At 35.0% G+C, this 25,534-nt stretch overlaps 2 protein-coding genes across 2 annotated transcripts in view; one reads left to right on the forward strand and one right to left on the reverse strand.

The window, feature by feature from the left end:
- The window catches only part of rngtt (RNA guanylyltransferase and 5'-phosphatase), a 162,569-nt gene extending 143,924 nt beyond the window's left edge, over positions 1-18,645 (reverse strand). The window contains exons 1-4 of the mRNA XM_073816395.1: positions 18,292-18,645; positions 17,010-17,119; positions 16,261-16,364; positions 14,025-14,113 (exon numbers count right to left, since the gene is read on the reverse strand). Of these exons, the coding sequence (XP_073672496.1) occupies positions 14,025-14,113; positions 16,261-16,364; positions 17,010-17,119; positions 18,292-18,355 (367 nt within the window). The 5' untranslated portion in view covers positions 18,356-18,645. The remainder of the gene's footprint in view (positions 1-14,024; positions 14,114-16,260; positions 16,365-17,009; positions 17,120-18,291) is intronic.
- Positions 18,646-19,337: 692 nt separating this feature from the next.
- Positions 19,338-24,000, forward strand: pnrc1 (proline-rich nuclear receptor coactivator 1). Its single transcript, XM_073816987.1, has 2 exons — positions 19,338-19,811; positions 22,574-24,000. The coding sequence occupies exons 1-2, from the start codon at positions 19,590-19,592 to the stop codon at positions 23,000-23,002; spliced, it is 651 nt and encodes a 216-aa protein (XP_073673088.1). The 5' UTR covers positions 19,338-19,589; the 3' UTR covers positions 23,003-24,000.
- The last annotated feature ends 1,534 nt before the right edge of the window (positions 24,001-25,534 follow it).

Consider the following 25,534-nt stretch of genomic DNA (forward strand, 5'->3'; position numbering starts at 1 on the left):
ACAAGGATGCATGCAATCAGTCTGAAGTGACAGTAAAGACTGTTCTTTCTATTCATCAAAGAATTCTTAAGACAAAATATCATGGTTTCCACAAAAAACAGTCAGCAGCACAACTGTTTTCAACATTGACAATAATCAGAAATATTTTCTGAGGCATTCATTTAGCATATTAGAATGATTTCTGAAGGACCATGTGACACTGAAAATTCAGCTTTGATCACAGGAATAAATTACATTTGACAATATATTAGAATAGAAATCAGTGATTTTGAATTAAATAAAAATATTTTAAAATATTAAAGTTTTACTGTATTTTTGATCAATTAAATGCAGCCTTGATGAGCAGAAGAGACTTCTCAGAGAAAAAAAGAGACTTGAACAGCAAGTGTTTAAAGATGAAAACAATGTCTGTGCGTTATTTGAGCAGACTATATTTGATTACTGTTGTGACTGAAATTAAACATGTTATCACCAATTTATGCAGAAATCCACCTAAAGGTTTAAAAAAAAATCTTGCAAGTGTATTTATCTATTGGTTGACATTAAACAATAGCTAACACAGTCTAGGAAAGGTTAGATGAAAAGTCATTTCAGAGGTAGTGCGAGTTATTACATTTTGATGAAAAATTATGAAGACAAACACTTTTGTCTTTGCAATAACATGCACTGATGAAATGTTTCCAATCACACCAGAAACATACATCATATTCAACATACATTCTCTATATATTCCCCCAGGAGTGAAACAGCTCCTTCATCTGGACAAAATGAATTTCATTCATTTTCTTCATACCCTGATAAAGTGTCTTTATTAGTAAATCATAGCCAAACCAACAGAGATTTGATTTTTTTCCCAAAAGGACGCGAGCCAAATGTCAAACGATGGCAAAATGAACAAACTCAACAGAGCATAAAGTCTATTAGGTCTTGATCAGCCTGCCTTCACAGAAAAATCACATTCATATTTACAATGACTCGACAAAAGTATCAGCAAGTGAGCTTTCTTATTAAAGCGTTCTCACATGGATGCCGCAGTATTGGGTATTTCTGGGATTATGTCCTCTGGCAATACAAAAATAAAGATTTCATCAGAGGCAAACACGGCAAATGCCACACATTCATCAGTCTGATTTTATATCACATCCCACAGCTGTCCTAGTCGCTAGATAGTGATTTAACAAAAACTTTTATGCCGCACTGATGCAAACAGCGATTTCTAAGCCACTCCACAGATGCTCGACTCCATTGATGTCTGAGCTTTGACGGCGGACTGTGGGCTTTTTGACGATTTTGAAGTGTTATTTATACTTTGGAAGATCTACTTCGGCACCTCTGAGGGGGTTTTGGCTTGCAGCATCATGGTGTGGCATGATAAAACTACCAAACACAACAAAACTGCACTGAAAGGGTTGAAGGAACAGCACTGGGGATTATGGGTTGTGATCTTCCATTAGCTGGCAGGATGGAAACCGTCTGCTGCAGCATTAAGGTCGGAATAATAACCACAGACCCTGCACTGTAAAAATATATATCATTTTAAGATTGAAAGACACCTGTGGTCTCCGGAAATCATAAAAAAAAAAAAAAATACTTTTTTAGGTATTACTGTCTGGTTGGCATATTTTCTGTTGTCTACTTAAGAGTCTACTTAAACTCTCAATCTTATCAAACTCTGTGTTGTACCTTAAAACGTACTAATAGCCATTGTAATAATACAGGTAATAGAAATCTGCATAATAATTCATAGATCGTAAGTGGCCTGAACTACAAAAATGTATCAGCATTACTGATAACAAAAACAAAAAGACATCAAACTAAACAAAATATAATTCTATGTGAAGTGTCATGCACTTGTAGGAGTTTTTACTTTCAAAAAATAAATATGACAGTATTATACTATAGAATGATATACAGTTGTGCTCATAAGTTTACAAACCCCTTGCAGAATATACAAAATGTTATTTTAACAAAATAAGAGGGATCTTAAAAATTGGATGTTATTTTTTTTTAGTACTGTCATGAATAAGCTATTTCACATAATAGATGTTTATGTATACTCCCCAAGACAAAATAATAACTGAATTTATAAAAATGACTCCATTCAAAAGTTACCATAGTACCCTTAAATCTTAATACTGTTTCCTGGATGACCCACGACTGCGAGTCCTTTGTTTGTCCTGCACATTCTTTGGTTTTCCACCAGCATCTGCATGAACCCTTTCCAAAAGTAACTATGATTTTGCGATCCATCTTTTCACACTTAAAGGAACACTCCACTTTTTTTGGAAATAGGCTCATTCTCCAACTCCCCCCGAGTTAATAAGTTGAGTTTTACCGTTTTGAAATCCATTCAGCCGTTCTCCTGTTCTGGCGATATCACTTTTAGCATAGCTTAGCATAGATCATTGAATCCTATTAGACCAATAGCATCGCGTTCAAAAATGACCAACGAGTTTCCATATTTGTCCTATTTAAAACGTGACTTTTCTGTAGTTCTATCGTGTACTAAGACCGGTGGAAATGCAAAGCTTCAATTTTCTAGGCTGATAAGATTAGGAACTACACTCCCATTCCGGCGTAATAGTCAAGGAAGTTTGCTGCCGTAATAAGGCTGAAGCAGGAGCAGTAATACCAGGCAGCACATGTGCAAATGCTAAACTAGCTGGGAACTCATTTCTGATAATACTCCGCCTGCTTCGGCCATATTACGACAGCAAACTTCCTTGACTATTACGCCGGAATGGAAGTGTAGTTCCTAATCTTATCAGCCTAGAAACTCGCAGCTTTGCATTTCCACCGGTCTTAGTACACGATATAACTACAGAAGAGTCAAGTTTTAAATACAACAAATATGGAAACTCGTTGGTCATTTTTGAACGCGATGCTATTGGTCTAATAGGATTCAATGATCTATGCTAAGCTATGCTAAAAGTGATATCACCAGAACAGGAGAACGGCTGAATGGATTTCAAAACGGTAAAAATCAGCTTATTAACTCGGGGGGAGTTGGAGAATGAGCCTATTTCCAAAAAAAGTGGAGTGTCCCTTTAACAACTGAGGAACTCATACATAACTATTACAAAAGATAAAAACATTTACTGATGCTTAAGAAGGCAACACAATGCATTAAGAGTCAGGGGTGTAAACTTTTAAAACAGGATAATGATGTGTACATTTTTTTATTTAGTTTACAGATTTTTTTCCAATTAGTATTGCACTTCAGAAGCTACATAAATATTAACATGTCTCCCAGAAGACAATATAAGTACAATTTACCCTGATCATCCCATTCAAAAAAGTTTACACCCCCAGCTCTGGACAAACACTCATGAACAACTATCACAAAAGATTGAAACAATTGTGGATCATCCAGGAAACGAAACACAGTATTAAGACTCAAGGGTATGTAAACTTTTGAACGGGGTCATTTATATAAATTCAGTTATTATTTTGTCTTGTGGAGTGTATATATATATATATATATATATATATATATATATATATATATAAACATCTGTTATGAGAATAGCTTATTCAGGACAGTACTAAAATAAAAAATAAACATGCAATTTTCATGATCCCTCTTATTTTGTTAAAATTATTAACATTTAGCATTTTCCGCAAGGGGTATGTAAATTTGTGAGCACAACTGTATAATGCAGTGTTAAAGAATTTACCATTTCCATATATGGTCAAATAACTAAGTAAACTAAATAAAAGGATTTTACTGAGTCTTTTTTGGTAAAAACTACTTTTAAACTATGATAGATGTGAAGATATTCATCATAGATTTGTTATTTGGCTGATATTTGATCAAATTTTAAATGAAGCACAGAAAAATCCGCACACATACCTCAACTCATCTGAATAATGTATACTTTCTCAACCGTGAGATTACAGCCACTGAAGCATCCATTATTAATCTCTGTAAAGTGTTCATCATGACAGTGTTTCATAAAACAGATGTTAACACTGATTTGTTTAGAAAAAGGTAAAAACATGAAACGTTAACATTACTGTCAGACACTTTACAATATTCTGCACACTGCTTAATGCGCACAAGAGTATTCAAGTACAGCAAAAGGCTCTTTGAAATAAATATCATATTAATCAATTCATACTTTTGTTGAATTTTGGTTATCTGACAGTACCTGACAGCAACAATAGCAGCAGTTGTTCACGGCAACTGCTCACATTTTCTTCACACTATTTAATAACGGAGCTAGGCTGTACATTTGAGACAATGAGAAATGTACACAATGAGAGATCTATGTAAAATATAAGAAAATAAAACCATCAACTATTCAAATGTACATCTTTGTACAGCAAACAAAGTGCACAAATGAATAAAGTTAATTAAGGGTCTTTAACTACTATGTATGTGTATTTTAATGAATTATTTCTAATCATAAACATGCATGTATTTACATTGTACTTATATAAAAAAAAATGTGCATTTAAATGACATCTGTAACATAATAATAATTAATAAATCCATAACTACCCCACCTCAACAGCGGGCTTTTTGCAATAAAACATTAACACAATATGTACCAAACACTAAAAAGTACATAGTTAAAGACACCTAACGTAAAGTGGGACCAAAAATATACATTTCTCCAAGAACATTTCTCCAGGTTCTCATTTAAGAGTAGTGTTGTAAACAGTTTTTGGCTAATTAAAGTGTACACTACTCTTCACCAGAGTTGCACTTCGCTTCACACTCCCACAGCGCTTCGCAAGTCATGTGACAACTTTAAATACCTACACCATCCTACAACTGTAGAAACCACGTCATACATTAAAAAAAGCATTCAGCTTCCTAAGAATAAACTACCTGAAATTCATTCATCACAGACGTAAGATCATCATGGGGTGTCATTCAACTCCTTTAGATATAAAGCCTACGCTTAAATGCCTGGAATTAGTTTTGCAGACAAAGCTCAATTTTATTCACATTTACATTTCGTAACAAAACAAAAATGTAAACACTGGTGGAAGAAAGGTGAAAATCTCCTTCCATATGGCCTAAAATCACCACAAAAGCAAAACTGATCAAAATTCTTATTTCTAAAGGGGACATCAGATGCCCATTTTCACAAGTTGGTACGATTATTTAGGATCTTAATGAAATAACATACTTTGGTTTAAATTCATCAATAAAACAACATTCTTTTATAAAAACCTTGTCAAAAACAGCTCTGTTCACAGTGATTTTGCTGTGCATGTCTCTTTAAATGAAAATGAACTACTGCTCACCTCACCTATCTTTTCCGTGGGGCGTCCAGAAAAGAGACGTGAATTAGGGGTGTAGCGATACACGTATTCATTCGTATTGAACCATTCGGTACGAGGCTTTTGGTTCAGTACGCATTACAAACCAAACAATTCATTGGACTCATCGTATTACATTAAAAAAAATAACAGAGCTTGTTCTCAGTGCCACAGTGCTCAACAAGGCTGCCCAAACAACGTAACAGGCAACAGCCTCTCCCATTCCTAAATAAAACCACACTTCTCCAGTAGGGTTGTGACGGTGAGGCAGTTTGTTGGAGTTTTCCCTCTTTTTCTCGCTTTTAAATAGCTTGTAAATACATGTGCGCATTTTACTTTCACTTTCGAATCAGCTGCAATTCGGCATCAACTGATTGAATTGACAACAACAAAACGTCACATCAAACTGAACCAAACCGAACTGTTACACCCCCTAACGTGAATATATATTTGTATATGGTTTAGAGGTGGTCTTATTTGAATATCTAGCTATCTACGTAGAAAGTGTCTGCAAACTGAAACAGCTCAGACTCCAACAGCCCATAACAAATTGCCTGCACGTTTTCTTTTCAGGTTTTCTGAGTTTTATTCAATGTCTACTTTACTTAAATCAAAGTGTTTATTATAAATGATCTATCAGTGCTCATCATTTAAAAAAAAAAAAAAAAAAAGTTATTACAACAGAAATCTGCACAACTGTGAATTTTACCTAATTTCCATTGGCTGATGTTGCATCGGATTCAAGTTGTTCATGCATATTTAGCACACCAGCAGTTTGGTTTGATTGTGACTTCTGTTTAAGCTGTGTTTCGATTAATTCGAATTTACGTTTTAAGACGATTTAATTTTTTATTAAATCGAGGTATCGTGATTTTTTAATAATAATAATAATATATATGTATGTATGTATGTATGTATGTATGTATTCAGAACGGAAAACAAATAACGGGTTCTGGTAAAATAACGCAAGTCACTAAGTAGACATGATTAGCCTGTTACATTACAGTACTTATAATTTCACTCACCACATAAACACAGTAGAGAGATGATTGAAAACAATGGCGAATTATTTGCATATCAGGGCTATAGAGTGCGACCTAATTTCTCAATGGTGCGACTGGTGCGACCAGCCGTTCAAGGGCAAAAAAAAACTACTACGTGCGACTATGAAAAAATATTTAGGAGCACCATGTGCGACTGACCCGACCAGCATATTTGTATTTGCGCTGAGTGGAGCTTCAAATGTTTCTATGTGTTTTGCACGTTGACTAATGTATCTCAAGTGTAGAGAGTGTAAATAAGAGACTGAATGGGCAGTAGCTTCGTTTATTATAATAGAGCTTTGTGAGATTGCGAACTAAGATGAGTGACAGCTTTTAATCATTTTTAAGGGAGTTTGTAAACGAGATATTGATTTATTACAACAGTTAAATAAACAAGAAGTTATTATTAAGTGACTTACATTGTCTGACTATAACACTATTGCCTGATTTTGCTCTATTTCGTCGTCAAAAGTGGTCTGAAACAAGTCACAACTGAGCCGCTGCGCATCTCCACTCAAACACAGCGGTGTTTCGTTTATGAATGAACGTGCATTTTTAAACGAATCTAGTGAAATGATTCAATTTCCCATTCATAAAGAGTCACTTGCTTTATTCTTGAAAGAACCATCCGTTCGAACGAATCATATGAATGATATGATTCAGTAATTAAATCAGTGTCTTACCATCACCTGTTAGCAGATCGTTTCAGTTATTTAAATCATTTAATATTTCTATGTTCAAAATTGTATATTTTTGTATACGATATAAGTGCAAGAGAAAAGCATGGAAATATATATTTTCCTCCCATTTCATATTTATTTGTCTTACAAACATTTACTGTGTCCGGTATGATAAGAATGGGGCCTGGCGGAAAGCACTGATGCAGTTGCAATGTATATTGCAAAATATATGGTGCCCATATATATTGTGGAAAAGCTGGGGTTTCTTTACATGCTAAAAGTAGTAGGGGGGAAAAAATCGATTTAAATCGTAAATCGGATTTTTTGTGAAAAAATCGGGGATTTTATTTTTAAGACATATCGCCCAGCCCTATTTTCATATATACAATATCACTATTGACAATACAGAATGTGTTTTTGCATAAAAAAATGTTTTGCATAAAAACCACACCTTTACACACATTGAACTACAACACAACAAATGCCTGATGGACAACAGGAAAGAAAAGTCCTAGGATGTATCTCATGAAGCTGGGCTTGTATTCACAAAACATCTTAAGGCTAAAAGTAGCTGATAACTTGCCGATTTAGGAGAAATTCTTAAAAATAATGGGCATGACAATCCTACATTTAGGACTTTAAAATATTTGCTCTACAAGTATGTCCCAAAGCATTTTAGCATTAAAACTATCCTAACTGTGAAATGTTAGGAGTAGTGAACAGGACTCCTAAGTCACTATGACCAAACTAAAAAACAATACAAACCATCACAGAAATTCTAATGGTTTTCACTACAAATACCATTACAAACATTACAAACCATCAACTTTTAACCATTCAAAAATGTTTTCCTGTAGTGTGTTTTGCAGCATATTCTATTAGGATTTATGCTTTAACAAGCCACCAACAGAAGGTGACAAATTACCAGTAGAGACCAACAGGCACCATTTCATTTACCATTAAAACTGGTACAATTCCCATTATAACCAGTAAAACTATTAAAAATTTTTTAGATGGTTTCTATTGTTTTTTCATCAGGGCTATAATTGCTGTTGCCAGCCATCTGCTTCAGAGCCTAAACATTTTAGAAACAAGCTGCATATATTTGCACACATATGTTTTTCCATGCTTTTTTTCCGGTTTTGGTCATGTCTTAATATCAGCCATGATTATTCTACTTTGTTAATTAAAAGGCTGTTTGTATCTGCTAATTGTTTACAAAAAGCACGTAAGAGCCCGACTATTAGCTGAACATATACTTGTTTATTTAGTGACACTTGGTCTGCATTATAAAAACTTTATTTGAATGTGGAAACATTTTTATTTTTAAAGCTTTATTTGAATATGGCAACATAATTTCGCGCTCTACAATATTTCTATGAATAAATTACTGTGTGCATAGTTAGTAAGTATGCTGATAGGTTTTAAGAGAAAACTTTTAGCTAAAAATGTTTACAGCTATTTAGGAGAACTCTTAGTGGTAAGATAAAATGTTTTGTGAATACGGGCCCTGGAATCTCAACAGAGGGATGCGATTTATAAGAAAAAGCCAACGTATAAGATATGGTTTTATAATTCTTAGTCAATACATAAATCTTGTGTTTTTTGATGGTTTTGATGACTTCACTATTATTCTACAATTTAAAAAACAACATTAAAAATACCATGAACATTTGGCAAGTGTCAAGTGGAAGTAAAAATGGGTTTTGTGTGTAAATAAACTACTAGTACTGCAAACATCTGTCTACTAATGAAACATCTGTTGTGTCTAACAGCATTTACCTCAGTGGAACATTTACCATCAGAAAAGCTGAATCTAGGATCCCAAAAGTTAGTTTTTTTTCCATGTGGTGACACGTGGAGAAAGCCACTAAAATGTGCAATGCAATGTGTTTTCAGGCTTTTATGACAGATGCGGAAATAAAGATCTACACTGCTGTTCATAAGTTAAGGGTCAGTGTGATTTTTTAACACTCTTGAAAGAAATCTGTTCTGCGCATCAAGGCTGTATTCATTTGATCAAAAATACCATAAAATCAGTAATACTGTGAAATATTATTACAACTTGAAAGAACTGATTTCTATGATAATATATTATAAAATGCAATTCATTTCTGTGATTAAATCTGAATTTTCAGCATCATTACTCCATGCATCACATGATCTTTCAGAAATCATTCTAATATGCCGATTTCTTATTATCAGTGTAAATAATAATTTTGTATAAACCATTACTTTGAACATTTACTTGAAAATAGAAATGTATTAACAATTTAAAGCTCATTTTGATTCATTTAATGTATCCTTGATAAATAAATAAAAAAATATGACTAAGCTTTTGAAAGTAATGCATATAAAAAAAAAAATTTGTAATAACAATTTAATAGTAACAAATATTTGTGTCAAAACGTTAATTCTAGAATCATTTTCCAACGAAGGAAGAGTCTCCCCTGCATTGTGTTCGAAATAGAAAAATAGAAGTGCAAGGTGTTTTTTCTTTTCTTTTTCTAGATGCCTTAGACTAAAGTCAAAAGAATATACCTTCAGGTCTCTGTGATACTCTGGTCTCTAGAGAGTTTGGTTTGGATTCCTCCTTCAGTAAAGGCATACACAATTGTTTTGCCTGTTTTATTGTCTGCCAAGTGAAAATGTTGAGTCTTAGTACAACATGCTTTCCCTCAACAATTAATAGTAGTGCCTGTAAACACAAATTATTTCCTTGTAATCAATTTAATAAAGTGTCTAGACAGCCTAAAATACTCTGATGAATTATGAATATTCCTAGTAAAATATGCCCTGGTTCCATTCTGTAACTTTATCTAAGATCTATTTTGTTTAAAGGATATTATGACAGTAGAAATCAACGCTGATTTAGTGTACTTGCAGACTGCCACGCCACAGAGTAGCTAATTTACCTGATTAATCATCAGAGAGGACCAATAACAGTAATCTAGTGCTTGCCATGTCTTCCTCCCGCTGCCCTGAGCTTCAGCTCTCTCCATGTGTCTCGCTTTTCCAAATGTCCCTGGTGCTCATGTTCCCTGCAGTGTCAATCACACTGTTGCCGTGGTGATAACAATGACATTCATATATTCCGTCTCATTTAGCAGCTTCAGTTCAGCAGCGCATTATCGTGACTCAAGAGCGCCTCCTACATGCCAAACTCGGGTGTAACAATATGTGTATCTTAAAGGTCCCATATTGTACACATTTCTGGAGGTTTATTTTAGTTGTTGATGTCCTTAAGAATATATATTTGTGGTATAAGTGCCAAAATCCATCTCAATATATTTTTACAGCTCCTTTTTTAGGAGCTCTGTCAAAAACAGGTCGATTTTGGCCCATCTAATTAATATTCATGAGCCTCTCTTCTAATTGGCCTGTTGTTTTCTGAGTGACGCACAGCCAGGCCAACCACAGGTAACTACGGTCATGTATGCTTTAGCCGAGCCCAGAGCCATAGAGAGAGCCTAGCTTGCTTATACTCAACAGGATATTTCAGAATGATCATTAATGTTTTTTCTTTTTCAAACACCAAATGCAGTAAGCTACATAACTGTTGCTTTAGTAAAGCCCCTTTCACAATGCGCGCCGATTCTGGAAAATTACGGGAACGAGCGCTGTGTGAACAAAAGCCAGAACCATAAAGGCATCATGTTATCATGCGACTCTTCATGACGAAAAAATACGTGCAAAGTGGAATGAAGCGGCGATCGGGCAGAGCCAGCTCCGCACTATCAGCGCTGAAGCACAGTTTGTTCAGGTTGGTTTCAGTTTAGTGAAACGTACACGTCACATTACATCTCACATCCAAACGTCACATGTCTTTATGGGTTGTGTGTAAAACACGCACAGATTCCGGAAAACAACTGTGAATGAACCAAATCAAACAACTCCGGAACAAATCATGTGACACATTATCCGTGTATTTACCGGAATCGCTGTGTGAAAGAGGCTGAAGTTGATGTGCCACTGGTCTCTTATATTCACGTTGTTCTGAAGCCTGTGCAATGATGTAGTTTCGACATCTATAGACTGAACAGGGTTTTCGCGACTTGTTTTCGTGTTGTTGTTGCTTAGCAATGTTATGGACACGATATTGTCTGGGTTTGACAAAAGGAGGGTGGGATGTGATTGGTGCTCGGGGTGTGACTGAAGGCGGTGACTGAGTAGATCGGACGTCACATCGTTACGGAAGTCACAGTGGCTCGTGAAAATGAACAGCTACTTTAAGCAGGCTGTGTGCAGTTTACTGTGGATTGACTGTTTTGAAACTCATATGGTAGTTACATAGCCCCTAGACCTCAGTTATCATGAAAAAAGCCAGGAAATTTCAATTTTGACAATATGGGACCTTTAAAATAATCTTTAACAGGGTGATCAGGACCTCAGTGCAAAACAAAAGCTCAAATTGAGTTTTTTTTTTTAAATAGAGTATAAAAACGTTTTAATATGTAAACTTTGGGGTCAGTAAGATTTTTAATGTTTTGATGCTCATTAAGGCTGCACTTAATTTTTTTTTAAAATACAGTGTAACATGAATATTGTGAAATAATATTATAATTTGAAATAACTACTTTTTATTGAATATGTTTTAAAATTGAATGTATTCCTGTGATGAGGGACATGATCCCTCAGACATCATTCTAATATACTGAAGTGTTAAAAGTGACAGCAAAGACATTTATAATAAAACAAAAGATTTTTTTATTTCAATTAAATGCTGTCCTTTTGAGCTTTCTATTCACTAAAGAATCCTGCACTGTAAAAAGATTTCACTAGTTTCAACTTTAAAACTTAAGTTCAGCAGCTGCCTTAAAATTTTAAGTTAAATCAACTTAAAACTTTAAGTTATTTCCACTCACAACAATAAAATTAGTTAAAATGACTTGTACTTTTATGTTGATTGAACTTAAAATGTTAAGGCAGCTGCTGAACTTATGTTTTTAAGTTGAAACTGGTGACAACTTTTTACAGTGTGAAAAATAAAACGGATCACAGTTTCTACAAACATTTTCGGCATTGATAGTAATCAGAAATGTTTCTTGAACATCAAATTAGCATATTAGAATGATTTTTAAAGAATCACGTGACACTGAAGACTGGAGTAATGATGCTGAAAATTCAGCTTTGCGTCACTGGAATAAATTATATTTTAAAGTATATTAAAATAGAAAACCGCTATTTTAAATTGCATTAATATTTCACAATTTCACTGTTTTTTGTATTTTTTGACACTGAAGAGTGGATCACAGGAACAAATTACATTTTAACACACTGATGCTCAAAAGTTTGGGATCAGTACGATTTTTAATGCTTTTTAAAGGAGAATTTTCTGCTCATCAACTCTGCGTTAATTTGATTAAAAATACAAAAAAAGTGTAATATTGTGAAATATTAGTGCAATTTAATATAGTGGTTTTCTAATTTAATACACTTTAAAATATAATTTATTCCTGTGATGCAAAGCTGAATTTCCAGCATCATTACTCCAGTATTCAGTGTCACATGATCCTTTAGAAATCATTCTAATATGAATATGCTTACTATTTTTTTATTTTTTTTATTTTTTTGGAACCTGTGACTTTTTTCAGGATTCTTTGATAAATAAAGCGATAAAAAACAGCATTTATTTAAAATAGAAAACTTTCGTAACAATAAACACCTCGTTCAAAGTTTGGGGTCAGTGATTTTTTTCTTTCTTTCTCTCTTTAAAAGAAATTACATCAAAGAAATTGCATCACAGAAATAAATAATATATTAAAGTATATAAAAATAAAAATTGAATTGCAATAATAGTTCATATTATTAAGGTTTTTTTTTTGCATTTTTGATCAAATAATTGAAAAGAGACTTTTTTAGCAGCAGTGTATATTCACATAGAAAACTGCAAATTTAAATTGTAATATTTCATAATATTACTGTATTTTGATTAATTAAATGCAACCTTGGTGAGATGAGATGGAAAAACATTCATAATCTTACTAACCCCCAAACTTTTGAACAGTAAGTGTATTGCAGTGCTGTGATATAAAGTAATCAGAGTAATTTCATTTAATTTACACAACAAAGTGTTTGACTTCTACTTGTTATTGACACAGTCACTTTGATTTGAGTCAAATATGAACATCTCTAGATGTCATACTGCTGCCTCTGTATGTCACATAAATATATTTCACATCAGTTATTTGCCGCAAACAAGAAATGATAAGAATTATTCATATAGTTCACTGCTGCGTGTCAATGACTCAATAAAGTCTGCATCTGTCACTTAGCTCCCATGATGCCTCATTTATTAGGACATTATGATTGACTGTCACTGCTCAGTGCATTAGGACTGGATGGTTTAGCCATATTCCTATTCATATTTATTACATTGCATGTGTAACATAATTTACTTTAATTCTCTTACATCCATTTTTATCTTGATTGTATCATATCCAAATGCATGTCAGACCTTATCAAAACGCTATTCATTTTGGTTTTTATTTATGCATTGACATTTTAAATTAACGTTATAACTAAAAAGCAAATCCATTTATATTTTCTGTGCAGTAAAAAAAATAAACATATATACATTTTGTCGGTGTGCTCGGTTTCTATTCCTGTCCACAGTCAAATCTCATTCTTTCAATATTCTCCATATTAATTATTAAATATATTCCGGCTGGCTGTAACCGTGTTGCTTAGCACAGCATTTTCACTTACAGTAGCTCTAAAATCTTATTTGCACTTAAACATATTTAAACTTTCCACGTTGTGTTTACTTACAACACTATCTTACAACATCTGGACATGCTAACTATATTTTAGGGAAATGTTTCCAGAGAATAACACTTAAAACCGCAGTATGTTCCTTGTGGAATACATACAAAAGTTATACTTTTACGTTGCTTTCAGCAAGACAAATTAGCTGTTGTATCAGGCCTGGACAGGACACGGCATAAATGTTGGAGTCAGGGTTAAAAGGTGCTACCACAATAACAAAATCAAACGAAACTGTCAATGCCGAGTTGGCTGGTCTTACCGATGAGCTCCGTGGGCGTCTTCTCTATGAAATGCTCGCACAGCCTGATGAACATCTCTGTCGTCTCTACTGTGGGGCACTCACCATGACTGAACGAGACACAAACACAATGATTTTAAAATGACAGACCAAAGCTAGCATTTGACACAAATGGCACACATCATACTGGAGTCAAACCACTGTCTTCAGCTGTGAAGAGCTCATGTTCACACAAAGAATAAAGTAAAAATGTGACACAAAAATCCCAAGCTTTATACTGAAAGTAAAATCAAAAAGGCAGCCTAATCATTCAGATGCTTTCACATAAACTCAACCGATCTGATAAAATGAAGATTAATGGTACAAAAATTTGCGACTGAAAACTACTGCGTGCTACTATGAAAAAATATTTAGGAGCACCATGTGCGACTGACCCGATTAGCCTATTTGTGTTTGCGCTCAGGGGAGCTTTAAAAGTTTCTGTGTGTTTGCAACGTTGAGCAATGTATCACAGACATATCTCACGATTCCTTTCATAAACAAAGTGTAGAAAGAGTGTAAATAAGAGACTCATTGTGTAGTGTCGAGAACTTTGTTGATTATAATGGAACTTTGTGAGATCACGATGAACTGAGATGAGTAACAGCTTTTAATCATTTTTATGGGAGTTTTTAAATTAGATATTGATTTAATACAACAGTTCAATAAACAAGAAGTTATTATCAAGTGACTTATATTGTCTGACTATAACACTATTGCCTGATTTCGTCGTCAAAAATAGTCTAAAACAAGTCACAACTGAGCCGCTGCACATCTCCATTCAAACACAGCCGTGTTTCGTTTATGAATGAATGTGCGTTTTTGAACAAATCAAGTGAGATGATTTTCCAGTGTTTCCCATACATTGACTAATTTGTGGCGGCCCACCACAATATCAAAATTGATCACCACACAACGATTTTCTATGTTGTACTTTTGAAATGGGATGAAATCCATTAGAATATAATATTGTTCGAATGCTGTTGGGATGTCAGGGTTAGCACACTATAACCAGAGAGGGTAAAGCGGTAATCAAGGATCTTTTTATAACGTTACAGCTACTTGTCAAGATCGACTTGTTGCGCAGTATAACTACAGTATAGACTATTCATTTTATTGACTCTGACACCCCCACACCACAAATACAATTCAATTCTTTGGGAAACACTGTTTTCATTTCCCATTTATAAAGACAGTCACTTGCTTTATTCCTGAATTAATCAGCTATTCAAACTAATCAAATAAATGATATGATTCAGTAATTAAATCAGTGTCTTGCTGTCACCTGCTGGCAGGTTTAGTTTCATTTTTAACCTCTTAGAGGTCTTAGTACACGATATAACTACAGAAGAGTCAAGTTTTAAATAGGACAAATATGGAAACTCGGTCATTTTTGAATGTGATGCTATTGGTCTAATAGGATTCAATGATCTATGCTAAGCTATGCTAAAAGTGATATCGCCAGAACAGGAGAACGGCTGAATGGATTTCAAAACGGTAAAACTCAACTTATTAACTCGGGGGGAGTTGGAGAATGAGCCTATTTCCAAAAAAAGTGGAGTGTTCCTTTAAGTTTTGTTATCCGATTATTTTTTTTGTCTGAATATGAAAACTAGATGTCATGTTTCTGTTATTTTACTTAATTAAATAATGAATTAATTAACTTACTAAGTTACTAAAGACCCTCTCACATGATTGTAAAGTACTTTGGGTGTACAGCAATACAAAATTAAGCACATCCCTCATTGTGCTGCGACATAACCGAATCGTGAAATGTTTTATGCTTGCTGGTTTAAGTCTAACCCTTAATCCACTTGTTAAGTCTAATGTCATGTGAAAAACAAATGCTACAAGTGTCAACATACACTCATGGTGTGATGTAGTACTTTTGAAAAATATCATGATCCTAACCTTTATCTCCATACCAAAATCTCAGAAGGCCAAACAGTGATTCATCTTTTATGAATCATTAAAATATTGGTGTCTGTGATGCCCTGAGCCAAAGACTGTAGTGTACACTGAGAGTTTTTAAAAGCTGATGATATGAACATGTGCTATCAATTAAACACAGCTTATGAAGGGCTGTTGATGTAGTATTCTCAGCTGAAACGAGCAAAGCAACAGCAACAGCATTCCTTATGTCACTTAACTTAACAAGTGGATTCGATTTCAAGTGCAAAAAAAACAACATAGCATTTAGATTCTATAGGTCACGTACCCTTTGCAGGAAAGTTTGACGTATTTTATTCCTTCTTTTTCTATCTCTGCTCGATCATAGAAGCGGCTGGTGTTCGTCAGGTCCACCAGCAAACCCATCTTCACCTGCGGACAGTAAGACAACAGAGTATTACACATCAGTTTAAATGGATCATTTTCACAAAAATGAAAATGCTGTCATCATTTACTCACCCTACAGTTGTTCCAAAGTTTCTTTGTTTTGTTAAACACTAAAAGAGATATTCCTAAGAATGTTGATCACCAAAAAGTTGCACGGGTATGTTTGTAGCAATAGCCAAAAATACACTGGATGGGTCAAAATGATCGATTTTTCTTTTAGGCCAAAAATCATTCGAATATTACCAAAGATAATCTGTAAATTTTCTACCGTAAATATATCAAAACTTCATTTTCGATTTGTAATATGCATTGCTAAGAACTTTTTAAGACAATTTTAAAGGTGGTTTCGTAATATTACGATTTTTTTGCACCCTCTGATTCCAGATTTTCAAACAGCTGTATCTCGGTCAAATATTGTCCTATCTTAACACATTAATACATTAATGGAAAGCTATTTTAATCAGCTTTTAGATGATATATAAATCTCAATTTCGAAAAATTGACCCTTACAACTGGTTTTGTGGTCACATTTGTGCTCAACAGAAGAAAAAAACAACTTGAGGGTGAGTAAATGATGACAGAATTTTTATTTTTGGATGAACTATCACTTTAAGAGAAACTTTCACATACCTTTAAGCTTTTGAGATAGTTGGACAGCATGCTGGGATGAAACCTGTTTTCCTCAGGGACTTTATCATCATACCGTGGTCCAAGCATGGTTTTCATGGGCAGAAATTTGCCTGAAGAGAGAAATCATTATGTAATTAATAAACACTCACAATGATGATTTGGGACAGTAAACCTTTACAAAGAGTACTGCTGTGGTACAACAATACAATTATGGTATAAGATGGAAATACATTTCTCAATCATTTAAAAATGTTTATACACTGCTTTTATTGGTCTGATTATTTTTTTTATGATTGTTTTATTTTATATATATATATATATATATATATATATATATATATAAATCAATTTTTTAATGTATGAAATACGCTATATAAACAAATTTGCCTTGTCTAAAACCAAAGTATTTAATTAATGATATGCATGCCGCAAATTTCATCAATGTAATATTTTATTCTGATCTTAGATGGAAAAATAAGTCATTAAACATTCAATATTTACGAGGGGGAAATAGAACAATGCTTCAAATCTCAGTGAATACACTTATTTAAATATTTTTGAAGTATTCAGCTGACAAAACAGGTTAGGAACCCCCTACTGTACAGTGTACACAACAGTTGAACTAAAGTGAAGTCTAATCACATGAATATTAATTAGGTCACAAAATAAGACGAGGGCGAATCTTATCGTTAATATTCCTAAACTACGCCTTCATCGTAGTACTAATTCGTTAACTCCGTGCCGACGTCTGCCTCTCAGCAAATCAGGAGACCGAACGTAACATTAGGCGATTAATATTCATGATCACGCCCACGCCATAGTAGAATTCGAACACACGCCTCCCGCCTCTTATCCAGTGACGTACTTGTGTTGACCTGCGTGCAGTGAGCTAATCTGGCTAGCCACTCAATTTAAAACCAGACAAAACAAACAGGTTTAGAGAGGCCCTTGTATCTTATTTGACGTCCTACATGTTCCTAATTAAAATACACTTAAATAAGTTATCATTGGTTTATTTTGGCATATGACGCAGTGCAACTGTAGCGCTATAAGTCAGTGCTATGAACAAGCACAGGCTAATGGTAGCTATCTGTTAGACAGAAAGCATTGAGTTTAAATCTGGTTTACTGAAGCTAGACTCACACAACTCTGGGCTTGAGCACATTTATGTTCTCTGTATTAGCCTAACCCTAAGAAACCGATTCCTTTTATCACAGAGAGCGAGTCTGGATTCATTTCGTAGACTAACAGCTTTGTTGACAACTGTCTGGTAGATGCTCACCAGCCACAGGTTGTCCCCTTCTGGGACAATTCTTCCATCGCGGAGGCGCTCCGATTTGAGACATGCTCCCGGTGATATACGAGACGAGCACGAGTCCGCGTTCAGCTGCTCCAGAGCTCAAGCCTGTCGAGCGGTCTGGAGGATCTTCAGTGATCCGCTGCCTGGGCCCTTCACACAAACCCCAGTACTGTTAGCCTTTCAACAACTTTATTAAAAGCTTCGCGCTGTACAGAGGCCCTTCCTCGGGTCAGCAGTCATGAGATGAGCTCCATAAGCGTCCGCTTTTCAAACCCTGCTCAGAAGTAAACAGTAATTCCCCACGTTGTCCCGCAGTTCTGTGCGTTACCCACTGAAACCGAGAGTAGTGACTGCAGGCGGCCAGTAGGGGGTGCTAAACATCCAGATAGATAGATAGATAGATAGATAGATAGATAGATAGATAGATAGATAGATAGATAGATAGATAGATAGATAGATAGATAGATAGATAGATAGATAGATAGATAGAGCAAAATGCATTGCACACCTCAGAAACCAACTGCCTTCCTTAAAAAAGCTATAAATAATTCAACATATGTGATAGTATGACAGTTTTTTCTTCATAATTATAAATGTCTATTACATATTAGATAGATAGATAGATAGATAGATAGATAGATAGATAGATAGATAGATAGATAGATAGATAGATAGATAGATAGATAGAGCAAAATTCATTGCACACCTCAGAACAGAAACCAACTGTCTTCCTTAAAAAAGTAATAAATAATTCAACATATGTGATGTTTTTTCTTCATAATTATAAATGTCTTAAATATTGATAGATAGATAGATAGATAGATAGATAGATAGATAGATAGATAGATAGATAGATAGATAGATAGATAGATAGATAGATATATAGATAGATAGATAGATAGATAGATAGATAGATAGATTATATAATGCATTACATTACTCTGTATTATTTACAGTATGTTACAGCTAACATCTCTTGAATGTTTTCAAACAATGGTGATGTAATAGAGGGCGCATGCGCAGTTTGCAGTGCACAGCCATTACGACATAAAGAAACGGATTTGTTTTTACTCTGTTGCGCGTTATGTACGAACATTTTAATAGTATTGGCAAAAACGGAGATCAAAACGTTTTGATTGAGTAAATCTCCATGACTGTCACCTTCTGCGTTCCTCGGGATCCTACCGAGAAGCTCCAAACATTCATCATCACCATCAGTGTCTGTTTACATCTGGACTGTATTTGATATAGAAAGTTATCTAGATAGTTAAGTTGATATCATGCTGGGCGATGCTTTTGGACATCGAGTTGAATCCAGCGTGGAGAATAAAGCAGCGAAGATAAGCAGATCCAAACAAGCGCTCTTGAAGAAAAGAGGACGTTTCGTGCACAGTAAACCAAACAAAGCATCAGGAAACATCTACAAAAGCAGCTGTAAACCTCCATTAACCACCAATGAAGAGCCCAAACCAGCTCAATCTAAACCAACAACGAATAAACAGGTGACAGGCTTTATTGCCGTGGTAATACCAGGTTTTGTGCATGTGCATTTCCATTTCCGTGGCGTTCTGGAATAAAAATTAAAAGTATTCGTTTAGTCAGTGGTTTAGTTGGTCAGTGTGTTCATTATGGTATTATTTAGTACGTTAATCGTCTGTAAATCGTCTTGCGTTGGTTTAGTTTATTCTTTAAAGTCTGGGCTAATCAATGAAAGACACTGGGTTCGATCCCGGAAGGGTTGATCCATAAACCATCACCATGTGCCCTTGAGTCTTGACAGACACTTCAGCATCAGAAAGAGAGACAAAACCTGTAATAAATGAATGCCTTCTATAGTTAGGGGTCCAAGCACGAAGCACCAAAGGTGTTATTTATACCATTTTTTCATTTTATTTTTCTTTTCTCCTTTTTTACTGCCATTAGTCTATATCAGACACGCAGATAGCAGAGAGCCCAACCTTTGCAGGATGGTCCCAAATGTGGGGATCTTCTCAGGTGCACAGTCTAATAGGGTTTATTACTGGTAGTCTTTTGGATGTAATAAAATGTAGAAAAACAGTTTTTTGTTTTTTTTATTTAAATAACTTATTATGTAAACACAGTGGCGTAGCAAGTCAGCCCCATGCCCATATGCAAAAAAAAAAAAAAATTGTATGTGCCCCCCAATCATTATTGGCATTATTGGCTTTTTCTTTAGTACATCGATATGTGAGTAGCTATTCACAAGCTGTTTTACTTCGGTATAAATGCTTGCAAATAGGCTAATATTTAACATTTTCAAGTCCATTCATTATTTGTAGCACGCAAGTCTCAGCCTATAAATTTGGTCAATTTTATGATAAAATGCAAACAATAAATGTGTTTTTACGCTCTTTAATGTGTAGTGAGATAACTATATTCGCCTCAGATCAAGCCGCATGTGAATCAGCAAACTTTTCCTTTTTAATATTTGCAGCACTAAATAAACATGAAAACATATTTGAATGCATGTTAAAAATGCATCATGAAATCGATCATTCAGAGTTTAAAAAAAAGTCAATAAAGCATCGTGTGAATAAGTCATGATATAACATTTAGCCTATATCTCAGAAAAGCCAACATGCCTATAATTTTGCCATTGTTTTTTTCCCCTCATAAATCAGCCAGTTAACTGAGTTGAAGCCTACGTTTTTATTGCTGTTTTTCATGTTAAATGTGAAGGCAATACGGAATAGGTGGAATTTTCACATTAACTTTATGCAATATAACATTATTTTATCACATAAATTCTTTCATTTTAAAGTAGTGATTTGAAGCATTAGATATCTGTGAGGCAAATATATTCGCTGAGTTTCTGGATTTTTGTGAAGCGCTCCTCCTCAAGACAGAGATGGCAGAAAGCGCATATTTGTTTTCTTTAGGCATTTTACAAAAGCATAACGTTTTGCTGATATTGTGTGCACACAAATAAAAGTACACATTTTGCAGTTCTGAATGAGGTATTACTCTTACCTTTATGAGCAAAAATGATGGCGTATTTTAGATTTCCACTGTTATTAAGAAAAAAATGCAAGGGATCGCACTGGCGCTTCGTGTCCTGCGAAGCCTATTTAGAGCTTCCACTCTCCGCACAAAAGATTGGGTATGCATCTAACAGCGCACATTTATGTAGGTTAAATATTTAAGTTAATATTGCCAAATGCATCAAATGTTTTATGTCTATAGATTTTATTTTTGGCAAGTTGTGTTGATTTGAGAAGGCTAAATTGATCAAACATGCTCAACTCATTGCCGCTGGCCGCTTGGTCGTTACTTTAAAAAACAATAGCTTCAATTTAACAAACAAAATGTTCCAAACATATTTCTAAATTAACTTAATAAAGAAACGAAACCAAACTTAGCCACTTTGCCATTAAAATCCATTAAAAGTATTTTAATGGCTGCAACACGGGCTCTGTTCTGATAAGTTGTCGGACAAGGACAGGGCTCGGGCCTGAGCATATGATTTTAGGCAAGCTCGGGCCAATATATAAACTGCTGATCCTGAAAAATGTTGAGCCTGTTAGGGACAAATGAACACCTACTTAAAAGACTTGAATGTGCACTGTGTACATTATGAAATGATTATTAAATGCTTAACATGGTGGACAGTTCATTTGTCAGTGCTGGGATTTAATAGGAAATAATAGGTAATACAATTATTTAAAAAGGTTAAATACACTACTACTTCTACTTTAACATCTGCTGCTCTGTTATTTTCACCGTCCACTTTAAGTCTTTTGATTATCCACATTTTTCTTAAGAAGTGTACTGTATTTAGATTAAGGGGGATTTGGAGAAGTTCCACTCATAAGGACACTCAAAAATTATAAGAAATACTCAAATTCTCATCCATCAGTTTTACTGAATGAGCTGTACATTTTCAGAGAGTAAAGTTACGATTATGTTCTACAAGTTCTACAATTAAAAATGATTTAATTAAAGTGTCATGTATAATATCAGTAAATTCCATACAGATTTTCTGTCAATTTTGTGTACCAAAAAAGTATAGAAAATTCTGGTTCATAAGTTCAGCTAAAAAAAGTATGTAAGAAATGCCTTGTTTTCTGAAATTTTCTGATTCAAAAACCAATGATTCAGAAAGGTTTCAAAGCTTGGTGAAGAAGTGTTGCAAACCCATCCACAAATCAATACATATCTGGGCATGGTGTGAGAAGTAGAGATCAGAAAGAACATCAGCTCTGACCATCTTACATGATCCTAATTGTTTCCTGTTTGTCTACAGAATCTGAAGTTAAAAACTGAAAGTGTTGAACGAGGGATTCAGCCCAGCAGACTGTTTGTCCACAGCTCGAGCCGACTTGAGCAAACCACCGACAACCTGAAGAAACAGAGACAGTGGAGCAAGCAAAGAAACGCACCAGACAACACTCAGCTTCCCAAACGACAAGAGAACCCCACACACACAGGGAAGAGCACGACTGAGGGCCTCAGGAAGGCGAATGTTTGCCCTGATGAGCTCCCGTCAGAGACAGAGAAGACTTATGCTGGAGCGAAGTTCAGCGAGCCGCCCTCGCCCAGCGTCCTCCCCAAACCGCCCAGCCACTGGGTGGGAGAACGTGCTCTTCAACACACAGCCATACAGCAGCACTGCAGCAAAGAGCAGATGTCGGTGCACCTCAAGACCTTGTTGAAGGTCCAAGCAGAACCATGAGCTGGAAAAAACGGGACACTTTAGAAAATAATATGGACTGGTAACATCTTGTTGCAAAGAGCTACTGAACTTTGCAGTTGTTTAGGAAAGGGATAGTTTAACCAAAGATGAAAATGCTGTCCTCATTTACTCAGCCTCACGTCATTCCAAATCTGTTGAACATAAAAGATGATATTCTGATGAATGTTGATAACCAAACAGTTTTGGTTACTGTTGACTTCCACTGCATAGACAAAAATAAAAAAAACACTGAATTTTCACTAAATGTAGAAAGAGCCATACAGGATTGGAATGACATAAGGAAGAATATATGATGATAGAATTGGCATTTTTGGATGAACTGTTTCTTTAAACATGACAACATGTGGAAGTGAATAAAACTGAGACATTTAATATGTGTATATTTTTTTCATGTTAATTTACCTGAAAAGTAAATTTAGTTTTGTTACTGAAGCTCATAATCCTGTATGACAATTTATTTGCATTCGTGTAACACCAGTATGTGTAACATTTTGCACAAGAACGAAAAGTGATTGAGATATTTAAGAAAGTGTTGAGCAAATTTTCAGGAGGTGCTGCCTTTTAGAACATGGACAATCACCAGGAAGAACTGGACTGCTGATTGCAAGAAAATGCTGGTATCTTTTTTTATATCATTTTAATGCACTGTCAACCTTAAGCAACTAGTTATGTCATTCTTTAAATAATGCTATGTCTATTTCAATTGCACAATTTGTTTATACTTGTCTGAAGAATGTACCATTATTGAACGTTTCAAAAAAAATTGTGTTTGCGTGTCATGTGCAGAGCTGCGTAATTTTGCACATGTGTTAGTGTTGGGATGTTACATTTGCTTTTATATTCTTTATAACTCATTTTCTCACTGCCTTTTGAACATCATCTGCATCAGTTCAGAAAGAAAAAAACAAGTGGATACAATAATCATTTTTATCTTTTTATTCCTCACATGATGAAATAAAAGAGTTTTGGCTTCATCAGTTTTGAGACTAGAGGTTCATTATTGGTCTGCTGATGTAAGTTAAAAGAGAACAACAATTTACAGATGATTTACTCACCCCCTTGTCATCTAAGATGTTCATGTCTTTCTTTCTTCAGTCGTAAAGAAATTATGTTTGTTTTTTTTTTTTGTTTTTTTGAAGAAACATTTCAGGATTTTTATAGTGAACTTCAGGACCTCTTTGGTGCCCCTGAGTTTGAACTTCCAATCCGGTATTTGATTTAAGGGTTGGCTTTCAAACTAAAATTTCCCTTAGTTATTAGCATAGCCTAATTATTTGTTAAATTTACCAACAGAATGGTATTCATTCATTCAACATAATGTGTCATCGCGATCAAACAGGTAATATGCAAAATGACTCAATAGCATTTGAGGTGAAACTAGCACTGCTTGTGGGACAAGTGCATAAGCAAGACTTCACTCCTCCCCAGTTACCTAAGGTTTTTCAGCTAAGAAACCAGTGGCCCCATTCCCAGTTGAAAAGTCTGTGGAAGCGTTGAAAATGCTGAAGGCAGAGTTTGACGTGTGATTCAAAAAACACAGTGGACCAACACCAGCAGATGACATTGCACCCCAAATCATCACAGACTGTGGAAACTTAACACTGGACTTCAAGCAACTTGGGCTATGAGCTTCTCCACCCTTCCTCCAGACTCTAGGACCTTGGTTTCCAAATGAAATACAAAACTTGCTCTCATCTGAAAAGAGTACTTTGGACCACTGGGCAACAGTCCATTTCTTCTTTTTCTTAGCCCAGGTATGATGCCTCCGAAGTTGTCTGTGGTTCAGGAGTGGCTTAACAAGAGGAATGCAACAACTGTAGTCAAATTCCTTGACATGTCTGTGTGTGGTGGCTCTTGATGCCTTGACCCCAGCCTTAGTCCATTCCTTGTGAAGTTTACCCAAATTCTTGAATCGATTAGCTTGACAAGCCTCTCAAGGCTGCGGTTCTTTTGGTTGGTTGTGCATCTTTTTCTTCCACTTTTTTTTCTTTCCACTCAACTTTCTGTTAACATGCTTGAATACAGCACTCTGAACAGCCAGCTTCTTTGGCAATGAATATTTGTGGGATACTCTCCTTGTGAAGGGTGTCAATGATTGCCTTCTGGACAACTGCCAGATCAGCAGTCTTCCCCGTGATTGTGAAGCCTGGTGAACCAAACTGAGAGAAACCTTTGCAGGTGTTTTGAGTTGATTAGCTGATTGGCATGTCACCATATTCTAATTTGTTGAGATAGTGAATAGGTGGGTTTTTGTTAAATGTGAGCCAAATCATCACAATTAAAAGAACCAAAGACTTAAACTACTGCAGTCTGAAAAGATCTTTTGAAAAGAAATTATCATTTGTCTGAGTGGTGCATAACAAAATAATAACTATTCTAGCATTAAAAGGTATAATAAATACAGGTAAAATTATAATAAAATAATAATAATACTAGTAGTCAGTCCGGCCCATGGAATTTTCTTTTATAAACCGACCCGGCCCCCCATTAAAGAAAAAAAATGATGTGGTC

The sequence above is a fragment of the Garra rufa genome, chromosome 13, assembly GCF_049309525.1.
Source record: "Garra rufa chromosome 13, GarRuf1.0, whole genome shotgun sequence".
NCBI lineage: Eukaryota > Metazoa > Chordata > Actinopteri > Cypriniformes > Cyprinidae > Garra > Garra rufa.

Excerpts from the sequence above, each read along its gene's own strand:
- pnrc1 (XM_073816987.1), top strand. The coding sequence starts at position 19,590 with ATGCTGGGCGATGCTTTTGGACATCGAGTTGAATCCAGCGTGGAGAAT. Across the intron at positions 19,812-22,573 it reads AACCAACAACGAATAAACAG|AATCTGAAGTTAAAAACTGA; the intron begins GTGACAGGCTTT and ends GTTTGTCTACAG.